Genomic DNA, 26,139 nt, shown 5'->3' on the forward strand with positions numbered 1-26,139 from the left:
AAAAAAAAAAAAAAAAAAAAAAAAAAAAAAAAAAAAAAAAAAAAAAAAAAAAAACTGCATATTTACAAAATGCCACCATTCTGAATATGTTTAACAGGTTTTCCAAAAATGATGCTGTTTTTTATCCAAAACAATGCCTTCTCTCCCAAAAGGATGCTCTTTTTCTCTTAAATAATGTAATAAAAGCTATGTTCATTTACGTATAGATCTCATCTGACTACTATCTTCGGTGACTCAGATTTATTCTCATTTTTCACACTAGGCACTATTCTCATGGGATCTCATCATATATATATTAACACATGTTTGTTTAATAACTAATAACCATTAAGTGGGCAGGAAAAGTTACCAGAGATGATTCCTATAAAGAATAAAACATCAAGCAATACAGAACTAGAAGCCATATATATTCAGTTAAATAATACTCTCATTCTGTGAGTCTGACACTTTTATAACCTGTTTATCACATCCTTCTAAATATAGATGCCTAACAAACCAGTAAAGTGGCAGGAGGAAATTATGAAATAAGACAAATATAATACCCTAAAATGTCAATCAACATAAAAGTGCAACATTCTGATTTTTTAAAAAGTTATGTACTATCCAAAAAACAGAGCACCAAGCTGATTTTATTGTTACTACATGCAACATACATTGCAACACACTGACCTCCAAATTACGTGGACAATGTGGATTGATAAAGCTTAAGAGGCCCATAAGTTGATCTGCCCATCTATTAATTTCCCATCGCAATAAAAGAGTATAAAACTTAATTTAATTTATTTTTGCCGCTCATTGGACTTGCAAACCAGGTAAAACTATATCTTAGTGTGACTAGCCAATTGGTACACCAATCCCTTTAAAATTAATTCCTTCCACAAATTAACTATCAGCCCCACAAAGTTTATGCAGTATCCATGAGTATCATTTTCTTCTCATTTCACAAAGCTCATACAACTTCTGCAAAGTGAAGATGTTTCGGGCAAGCCTTGCAAAACAATCTTTTGAGAAGCTAACTATTAGCTATTATAGGGATTTAAAAAAGTATTGAATTTTTTCATATAATATTCATGGATATTTCAAATGTAAGAACAAACAAATAAAAGCAGGCTCATTTACATTCTAATTGAATCACACTCTCAAACTGGAGTCCCAGAATATAGAACACTTTAACATCCTTAAGTTGACATAAATGAAGATACTTAAATATTTTTCCATATAGATAACATTAGTAGATCTTGAAATTACCTTCTCCACACGCTTACTCTTTATGTCGTAATGTACAGAAAAGTAATCTGAATTGTAGTAGGACTCAGAAGTAAAGGTGACTAGTTGTCTTCTACATAGTTTCAATTCTAGATTATGTAGTGCACTACTCCATCTGTACTAAGATCTGAACATTAAATATTTTACCTGAAACGCTTTTGTGTGCCACAAGTTATGATTGCGTATGGATCTGATGTGCCATTGAGATTAGCAGCAACAAGATTTTTAGCAGCTAACAGTTCCACCTTCGTGCATAGCAATGTTAAAAGTAATCAATTAATGAATTTCTAACAGATAATAAAATTAAATTTATCTTGGTACATACATTCATGCATGAAAGAAGAAGGCATAAAAGTATTATCAAAGTTTGAAAGGTACCTTAATTACATATGCAGAATTACTTTGGTAATCACCTGTTAACCGGCCCATCTACAAAATAAGTGCAGGACTGCATGTCAAACAAGTGGAAAATTACTTCATGAAAAATGGTAACGAAAAATTTTAATCCAACAGCCATCTGAATATCATATTATGGCACACAATTTACTCAAGGGACCATACCTGTGCGAGCTAGTAGCAATTAAACATTATATCACTCACAATTCACACCACTTCTAAATATAAACCATCATGGACTTATTTCAAACTCTATGACAAGGTAAGGTATCAACAAATAACTTAAGTTAAAAAGATTACTTGCTGCTAACAATTGACAAATTTTGAGGAATGATATTACCTCATGAGATTCATCTAATATCTTGAATATTAACCAACTGCTCCATACCAAAAGCTAACTACAACTTTTGAAGTTCTGCATCATCTTTTAATAGGAAATTTTAGGGCATACCAGAGCCATTAGATTGTAATATAAAATGACGATCAAATGATCAATTATGTATCATACTCTGTCCAAAATCAAGGTTGAGTTTTCTAAGTTTTCTTTTTTCTCCAGTGTTCTTATTTCTCTATGAATAAGAAAATGGAAAAGTATTTTCAACACAAAAACTATATATTCTCATGGACATTGATTTTATGCTTTCCAAGGAGAGGAGAATTTTCTAAACTTGCTCATCCACCATAAATTTTCTTCAATTTAAAGCCATAACACAATATAACTTTAGAAACTCAAATGTTGATATTTCTGAAGTCAATATCAATATCTACTCTATATAACATAATAATATTATTATTAGCTACTCCCTCGGTCGCATTTTACCTATCTTGTTTACTATTCATTGGTCAAAGTGTCAAACCAACTCTTTCTTTTTTGCTTATTTTCTTTAGTATTTTTAAACCTTTTTTTTTTGTTTAATAGTACTTTTAATATAGTTTCTAAATATATAAATTTTATATACTAATACTAAACTTTATTATGAAAAATTGAATTAAAAATAACTTCAGACAAGCCTCAAATTTCAGACACATAAAATGGGATGGAGGGAGTATTAAAAAACAATAAAAGTTAAAATCTAACATAAAATGCAACACTGTTATTCATCAGTATTGCTTCAATTTTTCGATATTCCATATTCATCTTCTAAATTTCTGGAAAAAAAAAAAAAAAAAAAGTAAAGTCTTCATTTTTCTCAAATTTCATATCACCAGAAAGGCCACTATTTTAGTTCCCAACCAATACACATTTCACAACAATTTCCACCCAGCTCTCCCCTTATTACAATATTACCTAACCACATGATACTACAGCAACTTTTAATTAAACTAAAGCATTACCACCATTTTACATTTTCACTGATCAACCAGAAGAAATTACAGAACTAACCCCTTCTTTGTGGTAGAAATTGCATATCTCATGGACTTTGTTTTATGCTGGTGAGAGAAGAGCTTTTTCTAACTTGCTCATCCACCATGAAAAGTTTACTTCAATTCAGAACCACAACATGATAGAAGTTGAATTGATATTACTGAAGTCAATAACTACTGTACAAAACATATTACTACAACACTGTTTTTCATTGTTATCTCTTAGAGAGTTCAACATTCCATATTCATCTCCTAAGTTTCAGTACACAATAAAAAGGTAACAGTCTTCATTTTTCTCAAATTTTATATCACCAGAAAGGCTACTTTCTTCAGTTCCAAACTAATACAATTTCTCAGAAACTTCCACTCCGCTCCCCACCTGATCACCTAACCAACTGATTCTGAAATTGACTTATCCAGAAATTAAAGCATGGCAACCATTTCAACGATCAATTGTCGAGCAAAAACAAACTTTGTTTCCTAACAAGAAAACGGCTAAAACAGATAATTGAAAGCGAAGTGGAAACTGACCTCGTCTTTATCTTCAAGTACGTCGACAGAGTCTCCGGCGGAGCCGCGATCGTCCACACCGGCGTATTCGCCGAGTGTGAACAACCAATACGCGAAGACGAAGAACGCCGCGGCGACGACGGTGACCTGCACCTCCCACCACGACGGCACCAGGCATTCCAGCAACGCCGTCTCCGTCGTCATCTCCGGTCCCTTGCCGCGTGCGTGAATTGAACGGAACCACAGCAAATCAACAGCAAGTCAGCGTAGAGGAAAACGAACAATATCGGAATCAAAGTAAACGAAAGAACATTCTTTATTCCGTTACATATGTACATATTTTTGTATATAAAAAAGAGAAAGAGAGAGAGAGAGGGAACAGTAAACACGCAGTGAGTGTGAAGTGCGTGAGGGAGAGAGACAATGGGTCAAAGAAGGGAGGGAGAAGAAGGAGATTGAATGGGACGTCTTCGAAGGTTCCGCACGGTAGATGGAATTAAATACTCCTAGTTGAATGTGTAATGACCGATTTAGCCTTGGTACCTAGGCGTTCTTACGGTTGGTCAACAGGAATAAACGGGTTGTTGGGGGGTTATTTTGGCATCCAGTATAGTTAGTTTGTCTTATTTATAACGCCTAGAATAGAAAGATTGTTCTTTGCATATTGCACAAATTTTACACGCCAACTCAATGTTTAGAATAATTATGGTTATATGCATCTTTTTTTTTTTCTTTTTTTTTGTGATAATGCAAATTGAAGAGTAACAGGTGGTTTGGTTGGAGGAGAGAATTATGGGGAAAAAAATTATAATTCGGTGGAATTGTAATTCATCAATGAATAATGTGGAATTGAAATTACAGTGTTTGATATGCAAGAATAGGAGTACAGGGAATTGAAAGGTAAGAAGTGACAGAATGACTAAAATGCATTTATGTTGTAGTAGTAATAGTAGTAGTAATAATAATAATAATAATAATAATTCTTTCAATAATATTAATAAGAATAAGTATAATAAGAATAAGAATAATAATTCTTTCAATAATAATAATAATAATAATAATAATAATAATTCTTTTAATAATAATAATAATAATAATAATAATAATTTCAAAAATTTAAAAAAAAAAAAAAAGACAAAGGATTGAGAGGAGGGGCAAAATGGTCTTTACACCAATATAAATGTCCCTCCTCTCCACCGAATTACAATTCATGGGGGTACCCTCATGAATTGTAATTCACCATTTGGAGGGAATTGCAATTTCGCGGAATTGCAATTCCTTCCAACCAAACACCGTAGTTGTCAAATTCATTGAATTACAATTCAAATGAATTACAACTCCCCCCAAATTACACCCAACCAAACACCCCCTAAGTATTTTTCCGGGTGTAATTATATTTTTTTTAGGCAGAAACTATCACAAATTGAAGAGTAAGTATTTTTCCGGGTGTAATTATATTTTTTAGGCAGAAACTTGTGACGACGATATGTGAGATGGATCAAATTTTAGATAACTAGGTGTGTAAGTATTACGGAGTATAATTTTAGTTATAAGTATTACTCTGTACAATATTTGTAATTAGTAAGAATCAATTTTACCTTAATGCCCCGTCTGGTTCGCAAAAAAAATCTTTGAGATGAAATGAAATTGAAATTTCTGAAAAAAAAAGTATCAAGAAGATTGATTTCATGGTTTGGTTGGTAGAAATAAAATTTTTGGGAACATTGATTTGTTGTTTGGTTGGGGTTGGAATAGTTAGGAATAATGAGTATAAATACTAAAAGGCCCCTATACAATAATAATGATAATAAAAGTAATAATGGCAAAATTGTCCAATCATTTGATACTTTCTTCCACATTTCAATGAAAAACAAATTACCACCCCCTCCCTTAAAAATATTTTCCTCAAAACTAAGGAAAACATTTTCATGAACCAAAAGGAGGAAATTTTCTTTTTCCTCAAATTCAAGAAAAAAATTTTCCATCCAACCAAACATGACCTAATAATATCACAATTTCACTTACAATATAATAACTATCATAATTAACGATTTATTTTTAATTTAAATTGTTATTAAATTATCTACATTAAGTATTATTACACTTTCTTTCAAGAGTAACATTTAACATATAAGTATTACAATATTTATATTAGAACTAGTTTTTCACGCGGATTGCGCGATTGGGATAATGCCCCATGTTTATTTTTAAATAAGTACTTTAAACTATATCAATGCAAGATTATATTGGAGTAGTTTTTCCCTCTACATGTTTCATGTGCTGTGAGATGTGTGTCTTACATTCTCACATGAAAGTATTGAGAAAATTAAAATATTAATATTTATTATATTTGTAGAAGGTTAATAAAATTAGTTCTAATATATTTAAAAAATGCACAATAAGTATTTTACATATAAGATTAATGAATGTTGCAACGGTAGCTATTTTTCAAATTTCTTCTTTTTCTGAATATGAAAGATTGATTCCAACAATATTGTAGTCTCAGCATTTTTTCAATGCATCAAGTGTGTCACAATGTTCTATTGCCCTACATTGACATTTTTAGTAATGAGTTTTAAATCAATTTATTGGGTCATTTGAATGTCTTCTTTGTCAACAAATCCTCCATAAGTGGTTAATATGATTGGCTTCAAACTATTTTTAAAAAAAAACTTTTTTCCATGTTATTATTTATTAACATAATACTTGGTAAATAAATATATAACATTATTTTTTAGTATAACTTTGGTATTTAATTACAAGATAGTGTACAAAAAATAATGAACAATGTAGTGAATATAATTAATTAATAAATTTGAAGGTAATAAGTCATTGTATTGTAGAAAATATAGACAATATAACTAATGAAATTATATCTCTTTTTAAAATTTTTGGTAATGAATATTTTTTTTAAAATAAAGATATTGTAGACATCGAATTATAAATTAAAGAAATGCATATGTATTATTTTTTAGTTGTAACTACTAATTTATTTAATTTAATAAAAGTAATAGAGTGTGTTACTTACTTTTTATTTTAATAATATACTCTAACATATTCGTAGTATATGTTCAACAATTATGTCAACTTTGAGTGGGATGAGGTTTGAACCTAAGACCTTACTTATAGAAATTAATGGGTAAGTTAAAAGTTAACGGAATATTAACGGAAAAGATAATATTTAACGGAAAACTTAACGGATAATCATATAATTAAGGATAAATTAGGAAATCTCAAATAAAAATATAAATCAAAACAATCTGAACCATCCATTTGATTTAATAATTTGACAGTCATTTTTTCTACTCATTATAGGCCTAACTTTCTTTGACTTTTATTAGTATAGTAGATTACACTTTATAAGTATGTATCACTATTTCGGTTATAAGTTTTACAATATTTTTTTGAGCAAATACTAATTTTGATCCCACAACTATTAGCAAAATGACAATTTTGATCCACATGTTTAATTTCTACCAGTTTTGGTCCCACGACTATTGTTTTAGTACCAATTTTCATCCACGACTATTGTTTTAGTGTCAAAATTCATCGCGCCGGTCACCCATCCGTTTAAAACGTGCAAAAATCTAAAATTGTTAAGGGTATTTTCGTCATTTTCAACTTAATATCCTAATTTGAGCATGAATAAATGGATTTAAGCCCTAAGATCGATCAAAATTTGCAATTTTCCTCCTCATTTTATCTTAATTTAATTTGAGGAAAAGAACTGTGAATTGTGATCGATCTAAGGGCTTAAATCTCTATATTCATGCTCAAATTGGGATATTGAGTTGAAAAGGATGAAAATACCTTTAAAAATTTTAGATTTCGGCACGTTTTAAACGAATGGGTGACCGACGCGATGAATTTTGGCACTAAAACAGTAGTAGTGTGACCAAAATTGGTACTAAAACAATAGTCGTGTGACCAAAATTGGTATAAATTAAACATGTGGACTAAAATTGTCATTTTGCTAATAGTCGTGGGACCAAAATTGGTATTTGCTCATATTTTTTTCATTAGTAACAATCATTTTTACCCTAAATAGTATCACAATTTCACATATGAACATTACAACATCTATTATAAGTAACAGTTTATTTATTTTAAATTAGTATTAAATTTTATGTAATAAGTATTATGATTTCTATCATAAGTAACAATCAATTATCCTAAATTCGATTCGTCTCACAGATTCAGATTGGTGAGACAGTCTCATACAAATGCGACTCTTTTTTTTTTTTTTTTTTAATGCAATTGCACCTATATTTTAAATTTTCTCATGTGTTATCTTCATAAATATAATGTCATTTTCATTTTTAGTTGTGGATTATACATTTTAATTTTCATCAGTGACTTAAAATCATATCAGATCTCGCACTCCTCTTCTTCCCTTCGTACAGTAGCAGCGCCGTAAGTCCTATCTTTAACCTTCACCATCTTCTTAGCCTTCATCTCTATTTTGAGCCTCGTCGGCAACCTTCGGAGGAACGACGACAACGACACAGCGGCGGAGGTGACTGGCGATGTTGAGCAGTGCAGCGACGGAGGTGAGTGACGATAGCCAACCTAAAGCAGCGACGAACCGAGCTCCCTCCAGCAACGAACCTAATAATAATAATAATAATAATAATAATAATAATAATAATAATAATAATACTATTATTATTATTATCATTATTATTGTTATTATTACTACTACTACTACATTATGCAGTACATACAACGTCTTCTTCGTCTTCTTCAGCTGCTGCTCCTCTTCGGTCGTCGCTGCCGCTTTTTTATACAGCTTTCTTTTTTAAATTAAAAATTGATATGACGTCGGGTTTTTCAAAAAACGGACGTCATATGTTCTTATTTTAAAAATAAAAAATAATATACGACATCGGTTTTAAAAAACTGACGTCATATAATTTATTTATAACGTCTGTTAGAAGTACGTCGGAAAATAACTGACGTAAAAAAGTATTTTTGTAGTAGTGTAATAGTGATTAAATAAGCTAAAATTAACTGATAAGCTAACTATGTTACCAAACAAGTTCATAACATTTTTCAATGGCAAAATTATCTATTCTATATACATGCATTGATTCAACAATCAAAAAATCAATCAAATACAGTATAATTTATCTTCGTGTTTTGATTATTTTTGCAATTGCAAGAAGGTTAATGTTGTTTGTTAATTCCATGAATGGATTTGACACATTTTGTCACTAGTTAGACATGCTAAAAGTATTATGACAAACAAATGAAAGTCAAAGATGTAATAAAAAATGAAATTACACATTAACTCTTTTGTCCTAACATGTACGTAATTCATAGTCCCATAATATTTTATAATTTAATAATGAAATTACACGTTAACTCTCTCAATGACAAACAAATGAAAGTCAAAGATGTAATAAAAAAATTAAACAATATGACTAAATGTGATAGATAATGTCGCAATAGTCGAAAATTAAATGTGAGAAAATATTAATGCAGTTGATAAGATAAGAAGTTGAATAAATTTATATTTAAAATATTCAATGTAACATTTTATTTACACTTAGAAAAGAACATTAAATAATTTAATGTGAAAAAAAGTTTATCAAAATGATGCAACTAATGAACCCCTTGAGAATTGAGATGTAGTTTCATAAATTAAATTAATTAATCCATTCCGCCGTCCATGTGATATTGAAATTTTTTGGGTCGTAATACATTATCACCCGTACAAATAAATAACGGATTTCCAATTGTTCAAAGTCAATTTTGGATGATAACGATATGCTTAACCTAATATCTTGTATGTTTTGAAACACAAGAAAAAAGATATTATTAGCGTGAGGTTATACTTGTGTGAGACCGTCTCATCAATCATTATTCGTGGGTCAAGTCGGATCAATATGAAAATATAATACTAATTACAAATAAAGTGTTTGTTACGTATAAGGGAAATTGTAATATTTTTGAGGAAAAATGTAATACTTTTACATTTTGATGTAAAAGTATTACATTTTTCATCAATAAAGTATTACATTTTCCCTTATAAGTAATATGACAAGTGTTTGTTACTTATAAGGGAGAATGTAATACTTTTAAATCAAAATGTAAAAGTATTACATTTTCCCATATAAATAATAAACATTTTAATTATTTCTTATTAGTATTGCTTTTTCCAGAATAAGTATTACATATTATCTTTGTCCGACCCGTCTCACGGATAAGGATTCGTGAGACTGTCTCACACAAGTTTTTGCCTTATTGTGGTTGTTATAAAGAATAATGAAAATGGTCAAATAAGTTCTTATACTTTACAAGAGATTGAAAGTCATTAAACCTCTGAGTTTTAAAAAGTTGTAATTAAACACTTCAACTTATTAAGATAGACATAACATCGTTTGTTGCGTGTTTAAGATGAATCTTGATGGAAAACATGTTGATAGTTGAAGAGTTGGTGTATGAAAAGGAATCGTTGAAGACAGAGCATAAAAAGTTGGTTACACAATTGATGGACGAGGAAAAAAATGTCTGCGACTCTGTCATGAATGATATCGATTCTAATGGAGGTGGATTGTTCTTTGTGTATAGTTACGGAGGAACAGGTAAGACGTTCATGTGGAGAACGTTATCGTCAAAGATAAGGAGCTGCGGTGATATTATTATGAACATTGCTTCGAGTGGAATAACATCTTTGCTCTTGCCAGGAGGCAGGACAACACATTCTAGATTTGCTATACCACTCTCTTTGAACAAAGATTACACATGCAATATATCACAAGGTAGTGACCTTGTTGACCTTATAATAAGGAGCAAATTGATTATATGGAACAATGCACCGATGACACACAAACACTGTTTTGAAGCTTTAGACAAAATCATGAAGGATCTATTAAGATTCACCATACAAGGTAGTGTTGAAAAGACATTTGGTGGAAAGATAGTAGTTTTGGGCGGTGATTTTAGACAAATTCTTCCTGTTATTCCAAAAGCAATGAGACTATTAGTTGTCGGAGCCACTATTAATTTTTCCTACCTCTAGGCAAATTCTAAGGTATTGAGACTTACAAATAACTTGAGACTACGGAGCTTAGCTTCAGAGGAAGATAAACAGACTATTGATTGGTTTTCAAAATAGATTGCAAACATTGGAGATGAAATTGCAGGGGTTGTATACAACGATATGTCTTAGATCGATATTTCGGCACAATTTTTATTGAAGTGTGAACCCGATCCCATATAGTGGAAAACACCTTCCCAAGTGTGAGATATGGTGTGACACCCTGCATTATTTTTATTTTGAAATTGCCCTCACCCCTCAGGAATATTTTCTAAAAAGGGAAATGATTTATTTTGTGAGTCTAGATCGTGTGGCAACAATAATTCCTTAAATTATTCTATTTTAGCCCAATTCTTATTAAGTCCCGTTGAATATATATATATATATATATATATATATATATATATATATGTATGTATGTATGTATGTATGTATGTATGTATGTATGTATGTATGTATGTATGTATGTATGTATATATATATATATATATATATATGTATGTATATATATATATATATGTATATATATATATATTATGTGTATACATACATATATATATATATACATATATGTATGTATGTGTATGTATGTGTATGTATGTATATATATATATATATATATATATATATATATATATATATATATATATATATACATACATACATACACATACATACATACATACATATATATATATATATATATATATATATATATATATATATATATATATATATATATATATATATATATATATATATATATATATATATATATATATATATATATATATATATATATATATATATATATATATATATATATATATATATATATATATATATATATATATATATATATATATATATATATATATATATATATATATATATATATATATATATATATATATATATATATATATATATATATATATATATATATATATATATATATATATATATATATATATATATATATATATATATATATATATATATATATATATATATATATATATATATATATATATATATATATATATATATATATATATATATATATATATATATATATATATATATATATATATATATATATATATATATATATATATATATATATATATATATATATATATATATGTATGTATGTATGTATATATATATATATATATATATATATATATATATATATATATATATATATACATACATACATACACATACATACATACATACATATATGTATATATATATATATATGTATGTATGTGTATATATATATATATGTATATATATAAGGCATTTGATCCAATAGATTATGGACTTTAATTCTACCTCTTGTCATATTAATATTTCTTGAAACCCAATGTAATTTCCTACTTATATCTATATAAGCCTTGTAATCCTAAAAGCCAATTTAATAAGTCATCCTAACCTAGTGCTTATATATAAGTGTATGTATATATATTTCTCCTATCTTATACACTCATATAAAAGCTAAGACTAAGGCATTTTCTAAGAAAACACACACACACACACACACTCTCTTCCCTATTGCCTCACACGCCATTTTCCATTCCCAACTCTACCATATAAAAGCTAAGACTAAGGCATTTTCATTCTTCATCATCTTCAAGAGCTCAACTAAGACTCATCTTTTATATCCTACCTAGTTGAATCATGGTGAGCATTCATCTTATCTCTCTTTGTCTCCTCTTTTTACTTTACCTTTCTTATGGCACCACTCTAGTGGCAGAGTGAGGAAAAATTGCGTTGACAGGGATTGACTGGGAGACAACCAGGCAGTGTTTTGGGGACTACTATATAAAAAAAAAAGAATAGATTTTCTTTTACAATAATTTTCATAACTGAAATACAAAATGTATTTCATATAAATTAATTCATCGATTTAAATAATTTTTACACCACATAACACATTATAATCTCACAGTTGAGATAAAAAAATAGATTTTCTTCTCACGGGACTAGCTCAAGTATGCACTATATTCATCAAAAGTGACATCACGGCTTATAACAACCTTTTTAGTTTCAAGATTGTATAGTTTATAAGCCTTTGAAACGTCACTATAACCAATGAATATACATTTCTCACCTTTATCATCCAACTTCTTTCTCAATTGATCTGGCACATTTGTATATGCCAAACATCCAAAAACCTTGAGATTTCTTATAGAGGGTTTTCTCCCACTCCAAGCTTCCCCGGGTGTCTTATCACGAACACTTTTAGTTGGACACCTGTTCAATACATAGACAGCACAAGCAACAGCTTTTGCCTAAAAAGGCTTATGCAGATTCTTAGATTTACACATGTACCTCATCATATCTATGATAGATCTATTTTTCCACTTAGCCACTCCATTTTGTTATGGAGTGTATCTAGCTGTCATATGGTGTTGAATACCTTTTTCCTTCAGAAAATTATCACAAGCAATATATTTTGTACCTCTATCAGTTCTCAAGATTTTGATTTCATAACTACTATTCTTTTCAACAAAATTCTTAAATTGTTTGAAAATATCACATGCATCAGACTTTTGCTTCAAAAAGTAAACCCATGTTTTCCTACTGAAATCATCAATAAAAGTAACAAAATACTTACAACCTCCATGTGAGAGAACCTCCAACGAACGCAGGTCTGAGTGAATAATCTCCAACTGTTTTGTGGCTCTCCTTGACTTGCCCACGGGGAAGAGATCTCTATGTTTCTTTCTAATCAAACAAATCTCACAAATACGATCAGGGACATTTACAATAGGTAAATCAGAAACAAGCTCCTTTTTCGCTAGATAGTTTAATCCAGAGAAATGGAAATGTCCAAATTGCATATACCATAACGAATTATCATCACAAATTTTAGAATTAAAGTAAGCAAGAAGTGCATGATTGATTTTCAAAGGAAATAATCGATTTCGAGATATATTTACCTTTGCAATCAAAACTCCCTTAGCATCTACAATGGTACAACACTCTTGAGTAATATTTATCTTATATCCTTTTTCTGACAACTGCCCCATACTCAACAAATTTTAGTGTAATTCAGGAACATAGAACACATCAGATATAAAATTATGAGTAACATCCTTCAACTAAATAGAGATTTTACCTTTTCCCAAGATTGGCACATTTTGACTTATTGCCAAATGTCACTTCAGACCGGACTGATTTATCTAGTTTGGAAAACAATTCTTTCTTCCCACACATATGGTTACTACACCTAATATCCAAGAATCATATGTTTTCGTCTGCAGAAAAACTATTACTGGCTAAAAGTAAGGTTTCAGAACTCTCACAAGACTTTTCAGCAATGTTTGCTTGATTTCCACGATTGTCCTCATTATACCAGGAATTTGCTATCTTGTGCCCATACTTGCCACAATTGTAGCAATGAAATGAAAATTTACCTTGTTTGGTATTACCTCCACTTCTTCCTTGGTTGGAGTTACCACGTCCTCCTCCTTGGTTGAAGTTACTACGACCTCTTCCACTAAATTCTCCTCTTCCTCTTCCACGACCTCTACCAGATCCTCCACCTCTTTGATTAGGGCCAGTCATATTAAGGGTGACTTGGCTCTTCAAAGCTTCTTTTGCTAGTGGTTCCGATTTTGATGCAATCCTGTCAATATGACTTTCTATCATACCTTTCAGCTCTGCAATTGACAAGAGCTTGGTTTTGTGTGGCTCTGTTATTGAAGCCACCACATGGTCATACTTCATCGGCATAGTTCGATAAACTTTTTCAACCACTACACCATCTTCAATCGTATCTCTATATAACCTCATCTTATTCACCTGATCAATAAGACGAGTGAAATGCGTATCTACTATTTCTGTAGAGGTTATCTCACAGTGATCATACAACATTCTCAACGACTGCAACTTAGACTTCTATGCCCGATCGACTCCTTTGTGTGACACCTTTAAGATGTCTCAAGCTTGCTTTGTTGTTTGAGCACAAGCTAATAGCTAAAAATATAGTAATCAACACCTTGGTAAATCTGTCCCAAGGCCAATTGATCTCGCCGTATAGCGGCTGCATCAACTCCTTCTTGTAGACCGAGATCAACAAAGCTCCAAAAATTTTGAGCTTTCAAATGTGTGGTCATCATAATTTGTCAATAATTGTAATCGAGTTTCCCATCCAATTTGGGACCCGACCATACAATATTGAAATTTGTGACCATATTTCACCAGGGAAAATATCTCAGAGTTGGAATGTTAACAGACTCTGATGCCAAATGTAAGATATATTTAATAATATATCTATAATTTAGAAGAGAGAGAGAGAGAGAGAGAGAGAGAGAGAGAGAGAGAGAGAGAGAGATGAATGATGAAAATGAATGTTTAATACTTCACTTGACAAATTATGAAATGTAATACATCCCATTTATAGTAAAAGAAGATAACAAATAAAGTTAAAGAGTAGGAAATAAAACCACTAAAGCTCCATGTACTGCAATGCTCTCCACATTTTGCTCCATGCACCCACGTAGCACACAGCTCACGTATTACACCTCTTATTCCCATTACTTTATCTAATTATTTACATGGTTTAACCATTATAATAATATTATTATTATAACAAGGAATCACGAAGTAGACCACGAGCGTGGAATCAAAAGCTAGTAGAATTCTAGAAACTTGCACAATACAATCCACGAGCGTGGATTCAAAAGTTGAGAAAATTCAAGAGAGATGCATGTTCCAATACATGAGCGTGATTTAAAACATGGATTTCCTAGGAACAATGCACGAACTAGATCACACTCGTGGATCGTATCGTGATAGCTTGGCGCGGAGTATTTAAGATATTTAAGGAGTTGACTTTGTAACTAGACTTTAGATTTTCATTTCCACTTCTAGCTACAGCTCTGAACACTCTTCAATTGTGGAGAGAGAAAGTAGTTCTAGGGTTTGAAGGCAAATTGATAACTTACCTTTGATCTTGGAGCTCTCATCTTACTTGATTGAAGATCTTGATGTATTGATTGCAATTTGTAGTTGAGCTAAGTTAATTTCCTGCATTTTCTATTCTTTTGCTTCACCACTTCATCTTCAATTAGGTCAATTGTGATTGTGATTCAATTTAGATCATGTGTGGCTAGGTTTCTTAGGGAATTGGATTAGAATTTCCTTGCTATGGTGCTAGTGTGATTATAATTGCAATTAAGAAATATAAATGTGTTGATTGATTGGATTCTTGATGGAACTGGAGTTTTGTGTTGACTTCCATGGGGTTAGGGCCCAACTTCATGGAGGACATATGAGTTAGTATAGTTGCCAAGAGATTGAGACTATATTAGAGCCTAAATCCACTTGCATTTCCCACCTTTGTTCCGAGAGGAGAAAGCTTAGAAGGAGACGTAGGTAAGGTGTTTGATGAAATGCCTTATTGTTAGGTGCAATTCTACTCCATGATAGGCCAAGGAAATCGAAATGGCATTGGAAATAGTAAACATTTCCCTTGAATCCCTATTAGCACATGATGTATTTCCTACCTAGGGCACTATGTTACACCTATGCAAGGAATGACTAATCCAAGTCCCATTCCATCTTCTTGATTTCTTTTTAAGTGATTGCTATTTAGCTTACTCTCTAGTTTGTTGATTACATGTTCTCTTGCACACTTTTTACTTGTTAGATACAATGTTGCTTTCACACACTTGGACTTAGAGCTTTGTAGGTTTGTAGCTCACTTATGCTTAGCCACACATCACTCACTTCAAATTTGTCATCCTTTGAGAACAACAAATCCGAGTCACTCACATCCTCAACCTACGTCCCATTCCACACATACTACAAGCATTCGTTATGTTTCCAATTCTGTTATTCCTGTTCCTCACGGTCAACGTCTCACTGATTGGGACCTTCTAGAGGGGGTTTTGTTCTTCGGTCAGTAGAGGTGGGATCCTCGGCCGGGTGCTAAGGTCGTCAACATTGGTTAGGGCAAGTAGCTGGTTACCCTATCTAGATGAAACCCTCCATATCCTTTTGTAGAGTAGTGTATTCTTTAGTGGTGTGTCCCGCACTTTTGTGGTAACGACAATATTTAGGCTCCTTAGTAGCTTGTTGGACACGTTGCGGCCGATCATTTTGCTGTAAGGGAGGTGGCAGTAGCGGGTTCGCTGTTGATGTGGGGCATGGTAGTCGTATCTCGTACACTGATTAGGACCCAGGTACAGGGACCGCTCCATAATGGAGGTTGGTTAGTCCTCTATGGGTACCTAGTCCTTTTTCATTTTTTTTGACGATCGGTCCCTCGGACGCGTCCCCGTCACTTCGCGGGGTCGTTTTGCCTCTCGCTTTCTCTTATGTCGTATAACCTCTGTTGTTTCTGTGTATTTTTAGCCCGTTGAATGGCGCGTAGGTCTCGGGGGTCTCCCTTCGTAGGGTAGTGAACAGGTTTTCCGATCTCATCAAGGCTTCTTAATTCACTTTGAACAAGCTAAGTATAGTGTTATTCTGATTAAACAAAAATAAATTTTTTGATCATCCTCAGGGATTACAGGTTTAGACACAAGCTTTGAACAATTTATGGAAGCTAAGCAAATGATAACAAGAGCGAGACAAGTTAAATATAGGAAATGAAAACAGAGGGTTAAAATTAGTGATGAAAAACTAGGGATTGGAACTATTAGTTTGATGCTATAGACCAAAGGATTGAGGGTTATAAACTTCACCATTGGGTTCAAGACTACCAACTCCAAATTGGTTAACTAACACGTCATCCTCATGATCTAGTGTTAGGCTAATTCGCGGTAAATGGAAGTTGTCCCACTCTCGTGATGCTACCAATCATCCTCATTAAGCACGAGTAGTTTGTACCTTCAACACTCCCTACTCTCATAAGTGAGCCTGAAGGTGGTGAGATGTAGCCCCTGCTCGATTCGAGACGTGGTGTTGTGGCTTACCATGGAGGGATGTGGTTAAATGGTTAATGTCCACCTACTTATCACCAATTGGTTTTAAGTAGGATATGGCAACCAGATAGTCAAAGAACTCTATGGTTAAGCGTGTTTGACATACAACAGTCACATGATGGGTGAACCACTAGGAAGTAAGCATAGTGCAGCACTAAGATCCAACAATTGGTATTGAAGTCGAGGTCACCGGTTCGGGTTCGAATCGATGGTGAGGCAAAAGTCGAGTCCAGAGATTGTGGTAGGTGCTGGCAGGGGCATTGTTGGGCTTCAGCCGAGTTGGTCAAGTTGATTCCCTTCTCGATTCAATACATGACATTGTGGCTTACCGTGGAGAGATGTGGTTAAATGGTTAATTTCCACCTACCTATCACCAATTAGTTTTAGATAGGATATGACAAGCAGATAGCTAAAGAACTCTGTGGTTAAATGTGCTTGAATTACATAAGTCACAAGATGGGTGACCCATTGAGAAGTAAGCATAGTGTAGCGCTGAGATCCAACAAAAATTCCAGACTAAAGATGTGTTGATAAGGTAGTGCACAAACCTATCAACACTAACAAATAAAACATCTCACTAAAACAAAACCCTAGGTTTGGTTTCAACACTAGGATGACATAGATGTAAAAAAGGCATCAAAACACAATAAACACTACTATTCAACAATATATAACCCAACAAGATAAAGCAAATAAATACAAGGATAATCTAAATACAAGGATAATCCAAAATATTCAAGAGTAAACAAGCTATATCAAAAGAGTAACTACAAAAGATAGAAAATACCCTAAGCGACAACTTTTCCTACTGCTACAATGGTCTGTGGCGATCACAACACAAGACACATACACATATTATATATTTACTTATTTTTCAAATATGATTTAGGTACATAATTTGTGTTCATAAGGACATAATTTCACAACATAAGACACAAGATACAAGAGATACATAACATATATAAGACACAATTACTAATTTATTTTAAGTACATAATGCATACTCTTAAAAGTACATAATTTCATAACACAAAATACAAAAACTCACAATATAAGACTACACATACACATGTACCAGAGTCCACGGTACATGTGAACCTGGTCCATGCATGGTACAAGGATTAGTGAATTGTGAAAGTCACATGACATGCATGGAGTCCTCGGTTTTGCAATTTTCAGTTTTAGTAATTTAACAAAATTTATTAAATGTTGTAAATATATATTATTGGCCATTATCCTAATGTATAGTTTGTCTCATGTTGTATGTATATATATACTTGTTAGTTGTGAATGAAAACTGTCCCTGAGCATGCATTTCTCCCAGTTTCATTCTCCTTACCTTTCTTCTCTCTACTCTACTCTGAGTATTGTTGTTGAGTATTGTTCTAGCAGTATGATTATACAGAATTTCAATGATGATACACAATAATTTATAACATGTTATCAGTACCAGTGTTCTACTCGGGCCTATCTTGGTCTTAGGCTCCTAGCAGGAACTTAGTCCATAACAATGGCTGAACAGATGGAGAAAGAATCAGTACGTGTTCGGAGGATTGTTGTTGTGCTATACCAGAATTCTACTGCGCTGAAATTGAGTTCTGCTACTATGAGATATATCCTCGGATCGGTAGCAAAAATCTCAATTCACAAATTTAAGAAATTAAAGATAAAATGTACTATGTTCTCTGCTGCTGCGTGAAGGAAAATCCTGGGATGTTGTTGCTATTATTGTTATTAATGCCATGCTTTAGTACAACCTATCTCCACTGGCAAAAATGGATCTCTCTAAGACGGATTCTTTCCTAATTAGGACGAAGCCAGAATGATAGAGCCTAAGTTGGGAACCCAAATAAAATATATGTTGCGTGAAATTCCTCCAACTTTGCCGTCACGAGCCAATCGTAGAATGATGGCCTGCCACTAAGCTCATATTCTTTGCTTATGCTTATGCATATGGATCGCCATGTACTATTGTTGGAGTATAAAGACTAAAGAGTAATAATGGTTGGCATAAATGAAAAAGGAATCAAATGAACTTGTGATGACCTGAGGATTGTCAAACAACTTCCGGAAAAAGCTAAGTATTTACATTCCTGAAGAAAATAATTTTATATGCATATATTTATTTGATATATGATTATTCTATGCCTTGGTCATATTTTTCTAGAAGCATGTCTTTATTGAATAATTGAATATGCATGGAGATTATCATATTGTAGGTGGATGATATCTATATTTATGTGATAGTTGACTATTATATGCAAGTCATATTTGCCTAAAGATTGTCCTTATCAATGTTATCGCATGATTAGATTTGTATGAGTGATTATCTCTATAGATAATCTTTGCTATGACCATGTTTAAGAAGTTGATATGCCATTATATCTCGTTGTTGAAGCTTAAATTTATTTGAAAGCATAATTGAACCGTATAACATTGTAATGCGCTTTCTTGATGTGACCACTCCATATATTGTATGGTGAGTGTATTAATTGTCATGAGACAATTGTTTTTGCGTCACGAATTGCTCCCTTATGCATAATTCATTGCGATGTGAACCGTCATAAGAAAGCATTTATTGATTCGCTCTTAAGGGTAAAAATCATTTGCTATAGGCCTTATATTATGTTGAGATTTATCTCACATTTGATATTAATGGGAGCTTTACCTAGAAGGCAAATTACAACCATCAACTTTTTCTCGTCACACTTTAAAATCATGATCTCATCATGAACTTAATATATGATTCGAGTGATACATTCATTATATAGCAATCCATGAATGATCGCTTTGATCAACAAGTGGTTATAGTTCTAAACATAGCATTCCTATAAGGCGACAAGTTATAACACTAATTGAGATAACAACACTAGCTAGGATGGTTTCCCCAATATAAAATTGACTTGGTATTGTTTTAAAAGTCAATTGATATGCTAATTTGTTATAGAAATTATTTCACATCACTCTTGGGCATTTAAACAAAATAATTGTGCCTAGTTTATAATATAGTTTTGTCTAGAAAGTAAACTAAGAGCACTGATTTTATTTGTCATCCCTTGGCCTAAGCCATCAATTATGAATATAGGAATACTAGTTTTATACGTGCATTGCGCGAATGGGTTAATGCCCAATGTTTATATTTAAATAAATATTTGAAAGTATATCAATACAAGATTATATAGGAGAAGTTTATACATGGGTAATTGAATGTCGAATTTTTTTATTTAAATATCTAACTCAAAGTATATGAATCCAGGATAATATAGAAAATTCATTATAATTATTACTAAAATAAATGTTTGCAACCTTGTAAAATCGATAGTCTAAATATTTGGTCTAAAAATGATAGTCTAAATAAATACTACTTTTTGTTTGAATTTTTCTAAGTGTTCTTAATTCTCTTTTGAGTAACATTGTCATTGTCTTCATCTTTACTATTTGATCTCTCCCTTTTTGTTGGTAGTGTGTTATTTGCAATTCGGTTATTGTTGGTAGCATAGATGACAACGTCATGCAATGAGATTATAATATAGGAGTTATGGACTTTCCTTTAGGTGTTCTGCTTGTGGTTCATTTGGTTCAACCATTATTGTTGAATGGGTTATTGTGGATAAAGAAATCCCTAGTTTAAGAAAAAAGATTAAATAAATTAATAAAAATTTGAAAATTTAAAATATTATGTATTCCAAAGATATTAAAATGTAGTTTTTCGCTTCAATTTGCTAGGTAATAAATTATTTGAGTACTTTTATTGTCTACAAATCCCCCAAGTAGTTAATATGATTGGTTTCAAACTATTTTTTTTTATTTTTTTCATGGTATTAAAGAAATACATATGTATCATTTTTTGGTGTAACTACTAATTTATTTAATTCTATAAGAGTAAAATAGAGGGATTCCGCTTCAATTTGTTGGGTTATTTGAGTACTCTCTTTGTCATCCAATCCCCAAGTAGTTAATATGATTGGTTTCAAACTATTTTTTTTATTTTTTTCATGGTATTAAAGAAATACATATGTATCATTTTTTGGTGTAACTACTAATTTATTTAATTCAATAAGAGTAAAATAGAGTGATTTCGCTTCAATTTGTTGGGTTATTTGAGTACTCTTTTTGTCATCCAATCCCCAAGTAGTTAATATAATTAGCTTCAAATTATTTAAATTTTTTTTCATAGTATTAATAAAATATTTGGTAAATAAATAAATAACATTATTTTGTACTATAACTTTGATATTTAATTACAAGATATTGTAAAAATAAGATAATGGACAATGTAATGAATATCAATTGATAAATTTGAATGTAAAGAATCTTTGCATGAGAGAAAATAAAGACAATATAACTAATGAAATTATTTCTCTTATTTAATTTAATTTTTTGATAATGAATAATTTTTTCAAATAAAGGTATTATAGACACATAATTCTAAATTAAAGAAATACATATGTATCATTTTTTGTTGTAGCTACTAATTTATTTAATTTAATAAGAGTAAAATAGAGTGAGAAANAAATAAAGGTATTATAGACACATAATTCTAAATTAAAGAAAATGTATCATTTTTTTTTTGTTGTAGCTACTAATTTATTTAATTTAATAAGAGTAAAATAGAGTGAGAAACTTAATTATGTCAAATTTGATTGAGATGAGGTTCGAACCTAAGACTTTTTTTTATAGAAATTAATGAGTAAGTTAAAAGTTAGCGGAATATTAACGGAGAAGAGAATATTTAACGGAAAACTTAACGGATAATCATAAAAGTAAGGTTAAATTAAGTAATCTCTATTATATGTGTGTGTGTGGGTGTGTGTGGGTGTGTGGGTGTGTGTGTGTGTGAGAGAGAGAGAGAGAGAGAGAGAGAGAGAGAGAGAGAGAGAGAGAGAGAGAGAGAGAGAGAGAGAGAGAGAGAGAGAGAGAGAGAAAAAAAAAAAAATATNAAACAATTATGTTTTTCAATAATGTGTAATTCAAAACAGTTACATTGATATACTATTATGTTTTCTTTTTATACAAAATGACAAAATTGCTATATATTTACATAGAAAATATATCATTCGTATAAATAATTTCTATAACTGAATTGCTGGACAACGAGATAATTAGCCCAATTAATACAAATCATAAGCATTGATATATAAAATGTCTAAAGTTTCAACACCGGATCCATATATATACACATTGGCTATTAATTGGGCAATTGTTTGCTCAAATTCAAGGAATGATAACATCATAAAACATAATCAATCAAACTCAATTTTTCAATTGCACTATATAATATTCGATATTATAATTTACATAATTGTATATTGATCTAAATATTATTAACATATTATAGCAAAATCCATTCCGTGCAACGCACGGGCGAAAATACTAGTTAAACATAATAAATGTTAAGCTTTTTAAAAGCTTATATCCAAAAACAATTATAATAGACATATTGTAATTAATTTTCATGCAAAGAGAGTGTCAGACATTAATTTTAGGTTAAAAAAAAGAGGGGTGATTTTGTCTCCGGAGTATATTTTTTTAATTCCTAAAATCCATAGAATTAAAATCCCGGGGGGANTTCCATGAAAATGAGAAAATTGCAATTCCGCGGAATTGCAATTCTCTCCAACCAAACAAAAGAATTTAGTTGCCTTCGGAATTAGGTGGGAATTAAGTGGGAATGAAATTTAAATTCCCTCCAACCAAATGCCCTGTAATGGTTGGAGCCCTTTGGCTCCTTTCCTTCACCCAAAAAAAAAATGATCTATAATTAATTTTGATCAAATATACTCTCCCACAATGGATGATATTAAGTTCCACTACATAATACCATTGACAGAATAATAAATTTAGATATGCAGTTAATGAATGTCATGACCACATAATTATGGGTCATTATATGCTAATGTTTATTTGAAAAATCTCTGTTGGAATTATAATTCTCAAAATGAGAAAAGAAATGAACATCGCAACATGTATTTTGTTGAATTACAAAGGCTTTACTTGACTTCAAGTAGTAAACAATTGACTGAGTAATTTCCTCCTGAAGTAGGAATATGTAAATACAAATATATGCCATTATGTGCTCATGAGAGAGTTGCTAATGAATTTATTTATCAATTATTTTAGTCTATGTTGATGGCATAAATATGATTAAAGTACATAAAGAGCTTGATGATATTAGCTCATGCCTAAAGACGGAGTTTGAAATGAAAGACTTGGGAAATCAAGTATTATCTCGACCTGTAGATCGAGTATCTCCTTGAAGGAATATTACACACCAGTTAGCCTATATTGAGAAACGTCTTGAAGATGTTTTATATGGATAAGTATTACTCCCTCTGTCCCATTTTATCTGTCATACTTACTATTCATTGGTTAAACCAACTCTTTCTTATTTGTTTATTTTCTTTAGTATTTTTTACTTATTTTTAAATTTGATTTTTTGTGTTTAATAGTACTTTTAGTGTAGTTTCTAAATATATAAATTTTGTATATTAATATTAAACCTAATGTTATAAAAAAATTTAATAAAAAATAACTTTAGTCAAGCATCGTTAACCGAACCAGACACATAAAATGGGACAGAGGGAGTATTTGCTTATCACAATATTAATGGTTTCCAATTTATAGAAGTAGATAATGAACCATTTAGACTTGGAGAGGATAATGAGGATATTTTGGGACCAAAAGCCCATTACTTTATTGTCATTTGGAACACCGTTTTAGAACCAATTCCATAATTGCATCAGGCGTGATATTGTACCTACGATGAAATTGCTAGCAATGTTTAATGCTCCTTTTTTTTTTTTTTGCAATGAAATGGTGTTTAATTAACATATCCTCCTGTATTTTCAAGGAGCAAAGATTTTGACATTTATGTGAGAAACCAATATGTGGTTTTAATGGGTTACTTGGTAATGGCTATTTTCTTTGATCACCACAATGCCAAGTCCCAAACTAGTTATGTTTTGTTTTACCCATATGGTCGCGTGTCGTTTGGTTGCTTTCTCCTTCGCTGGAGAAGGCAATCAAACGACATCGACGATTGTTTCGCCGATGTTTTTTGTCGGAATATGGTTGAAATCTCGCCTGAGATTTTTCAGAATCCTAGTGACCTGTAATTACATGCAATCATTATTGCATGGACCATGGTCCACACAGCTGTGTGGACCAAAAATAAAAAGTACATTATTTTTGTACTGAAGGTACATTATTTTTGTACTGTAGGTACATTATTTTAGGGTACATTATTTTTGTACTAAAGGTACATTATTTGATATATACTATCAAATAATGTACCTACAGTACAAAATTAATGTACCTTCAGTACAAAAATAATGTATTTTTTATTTTTGGTCCACACAGCTGTGTGAACCATGGTCCATGCAACAATTTGCCAATTACATGTCACCAACCAATTGTTGGGCCTCAATGCTTTAAAACAATATGTTTAAGGGTTTAATTATAACTTTTGAAAGTTTAAAGGTCTAATTGATTTTTTAAATAATGTTCAGGGTCTGGACCATCTTTTCATTTTTTATAATACTTTATATATTTTTACGTGATAAAAAAAATGTAAAGTAAAAGGAGATTTTGGCAATCACTTCTTGCAAATGAATAATGCATAATTTTTTAATTGTTCTTTCTACTTTATATTATTGGGCCACGCAAAATTATGTGCATTATAAAAAAGCCCTTGCAGACTTTTCTGAAAAGATGTATGAGAGTGTGGATGACAAATTATTAAGTATTAGTTTGCTGAATCGACCCGCTGAAACCCCCAAGCGACATTTCACACATATAAATAGCTGATCACACTCAATGGTAAATAACAATTTTACCCTTTACTCATCTTCTCCTCTTCTCCCCTTATCCTTCTCCTTTCCCACTCACAGGCCACCATGAACATACAAAAAAACTCAAAAATTAAAAGTAAAATAATTACAATGAAAAAGACTATCAATCCATCACAAAATCATCTTCAACCTAAAAACCCAGATCATACAAGTTATATTTTTTAGTTCACAAATTAAAAATAAAAAGAAAATACCTACTATGAAAAAGAATAAGCAAGTAATCTTCATCCATGGTGCCATCAGATTCTTGCTGTTTTCTTGCCCATTGTTCTTCGCTTCTAGTTCTCCCTCCTTCTTCTTCTTCTTCTTCTTCTTGCTTCTCGCGATCCCTGCATCTGATTTAGGGGAGAGGAACTCTGATTTGATTTAGGGAATTAAGTGAGAGGAAATGGTAGGGCTTGCAAATGGGCTGTGGCCTGTGGGTTTGGGTAAATAATAATAATAATAATAATAATAATAGTAATAATAATAATAATAAATTGTAAATGTAATTAAAGAATTATATTTAATAATAATAATAGTAATAAATTACATATTTTGTTATATTTTTTTGAAGGGATATTTTATTATAGTTAAAACTTTTTTTTGAAAATCGATTATAGTTAAAACTTAAAATAACACAATACACTCATACCCTTAAATGTCATTTTACATGCAATAAGCTAATGGTAAACAACTAATTTACCAAACACTTTTTTATAACCAGCTAATACAATCAGTTGGTCAAACTAGCTAAGATAATCAGCTAATTCGATCAGCTACCAGC

The 26,139-nt window shown here is 31.2% G+C and overlaps 1 protein-coding gene and 1 long non-coding RNA gene across 4 annotated transcripts in view; both read right to left on the reverse strand.

Moving 5' to 3' along the window:
• LOC116027703 (BAG-associated GRAM protein 1-like) overlaps positions 1–3,991 on the reverse strand; it is a 14,383-nt gene extending 10,392 nt beyond the window's left edge. The window contains exons 1-3 of one of the 2 annotated variants that reach the window (XM_031269423.1): positions 3,559–3,991; positions 1,645–1,695; positions 1,414–1,511 (exon numbers count right to left, since the gene is read on the reverse strand). In XM_031269423.1, coding sequence (XP_031125283.1) covers positions 1,414–1,511; positions 1,645–1,695; positions 3,559–3,741 — 332 coding nt within the window. In that variant the 5' untranslated portion in view covers positions 3,742–3,991. Of the gene's footprint in view, positions 1–1,413; positions 1,512–1,644; positions 1,715–3,558 lie in introns of both variants that reach the window. The other variant, XM_031269424.1, reaches the window with a different exon arrangement.
• A 21,387-nt stretch (positions 3,992–25,378) lies between these two features.
• On the reverse strand, positions 25,379–25,843 carry LOC116028074. 2 transcript variants are annotated; one of them, XR_004100056.1, is made up of 2 exons: positions 25,572–25,843; positions 25,379–25,435 (listed from the first exon to the last, which is right to left on the reverse strand). It is a non-coding gene; the product is annotated as an uncharacterized LOC116028074 (long non-coding RNA). The 2 variants fall into 2 exon arrangements; XR_004100057.1 differs by having other exon boundaries at positions 25,382–25,435; positions 25,568–25,843.
• Positions 25,844–26,139: the final 296 nt, after the last annotated feature.

The sequence above is a fragment of the Ipomoea triloba genome, chromosome 8 (genome assembly GCF_003576645.1).
Source record: "Ipomoea triloba cultivar NCNSP0323 chromosome 8, ASM357664v1".
NCBI lineage: Eukaryota > Viridiplantae > Streptophyta > Magnoliopsida > Solanales > Convolvulaceae > Ipomoea > Ipomoea triloba.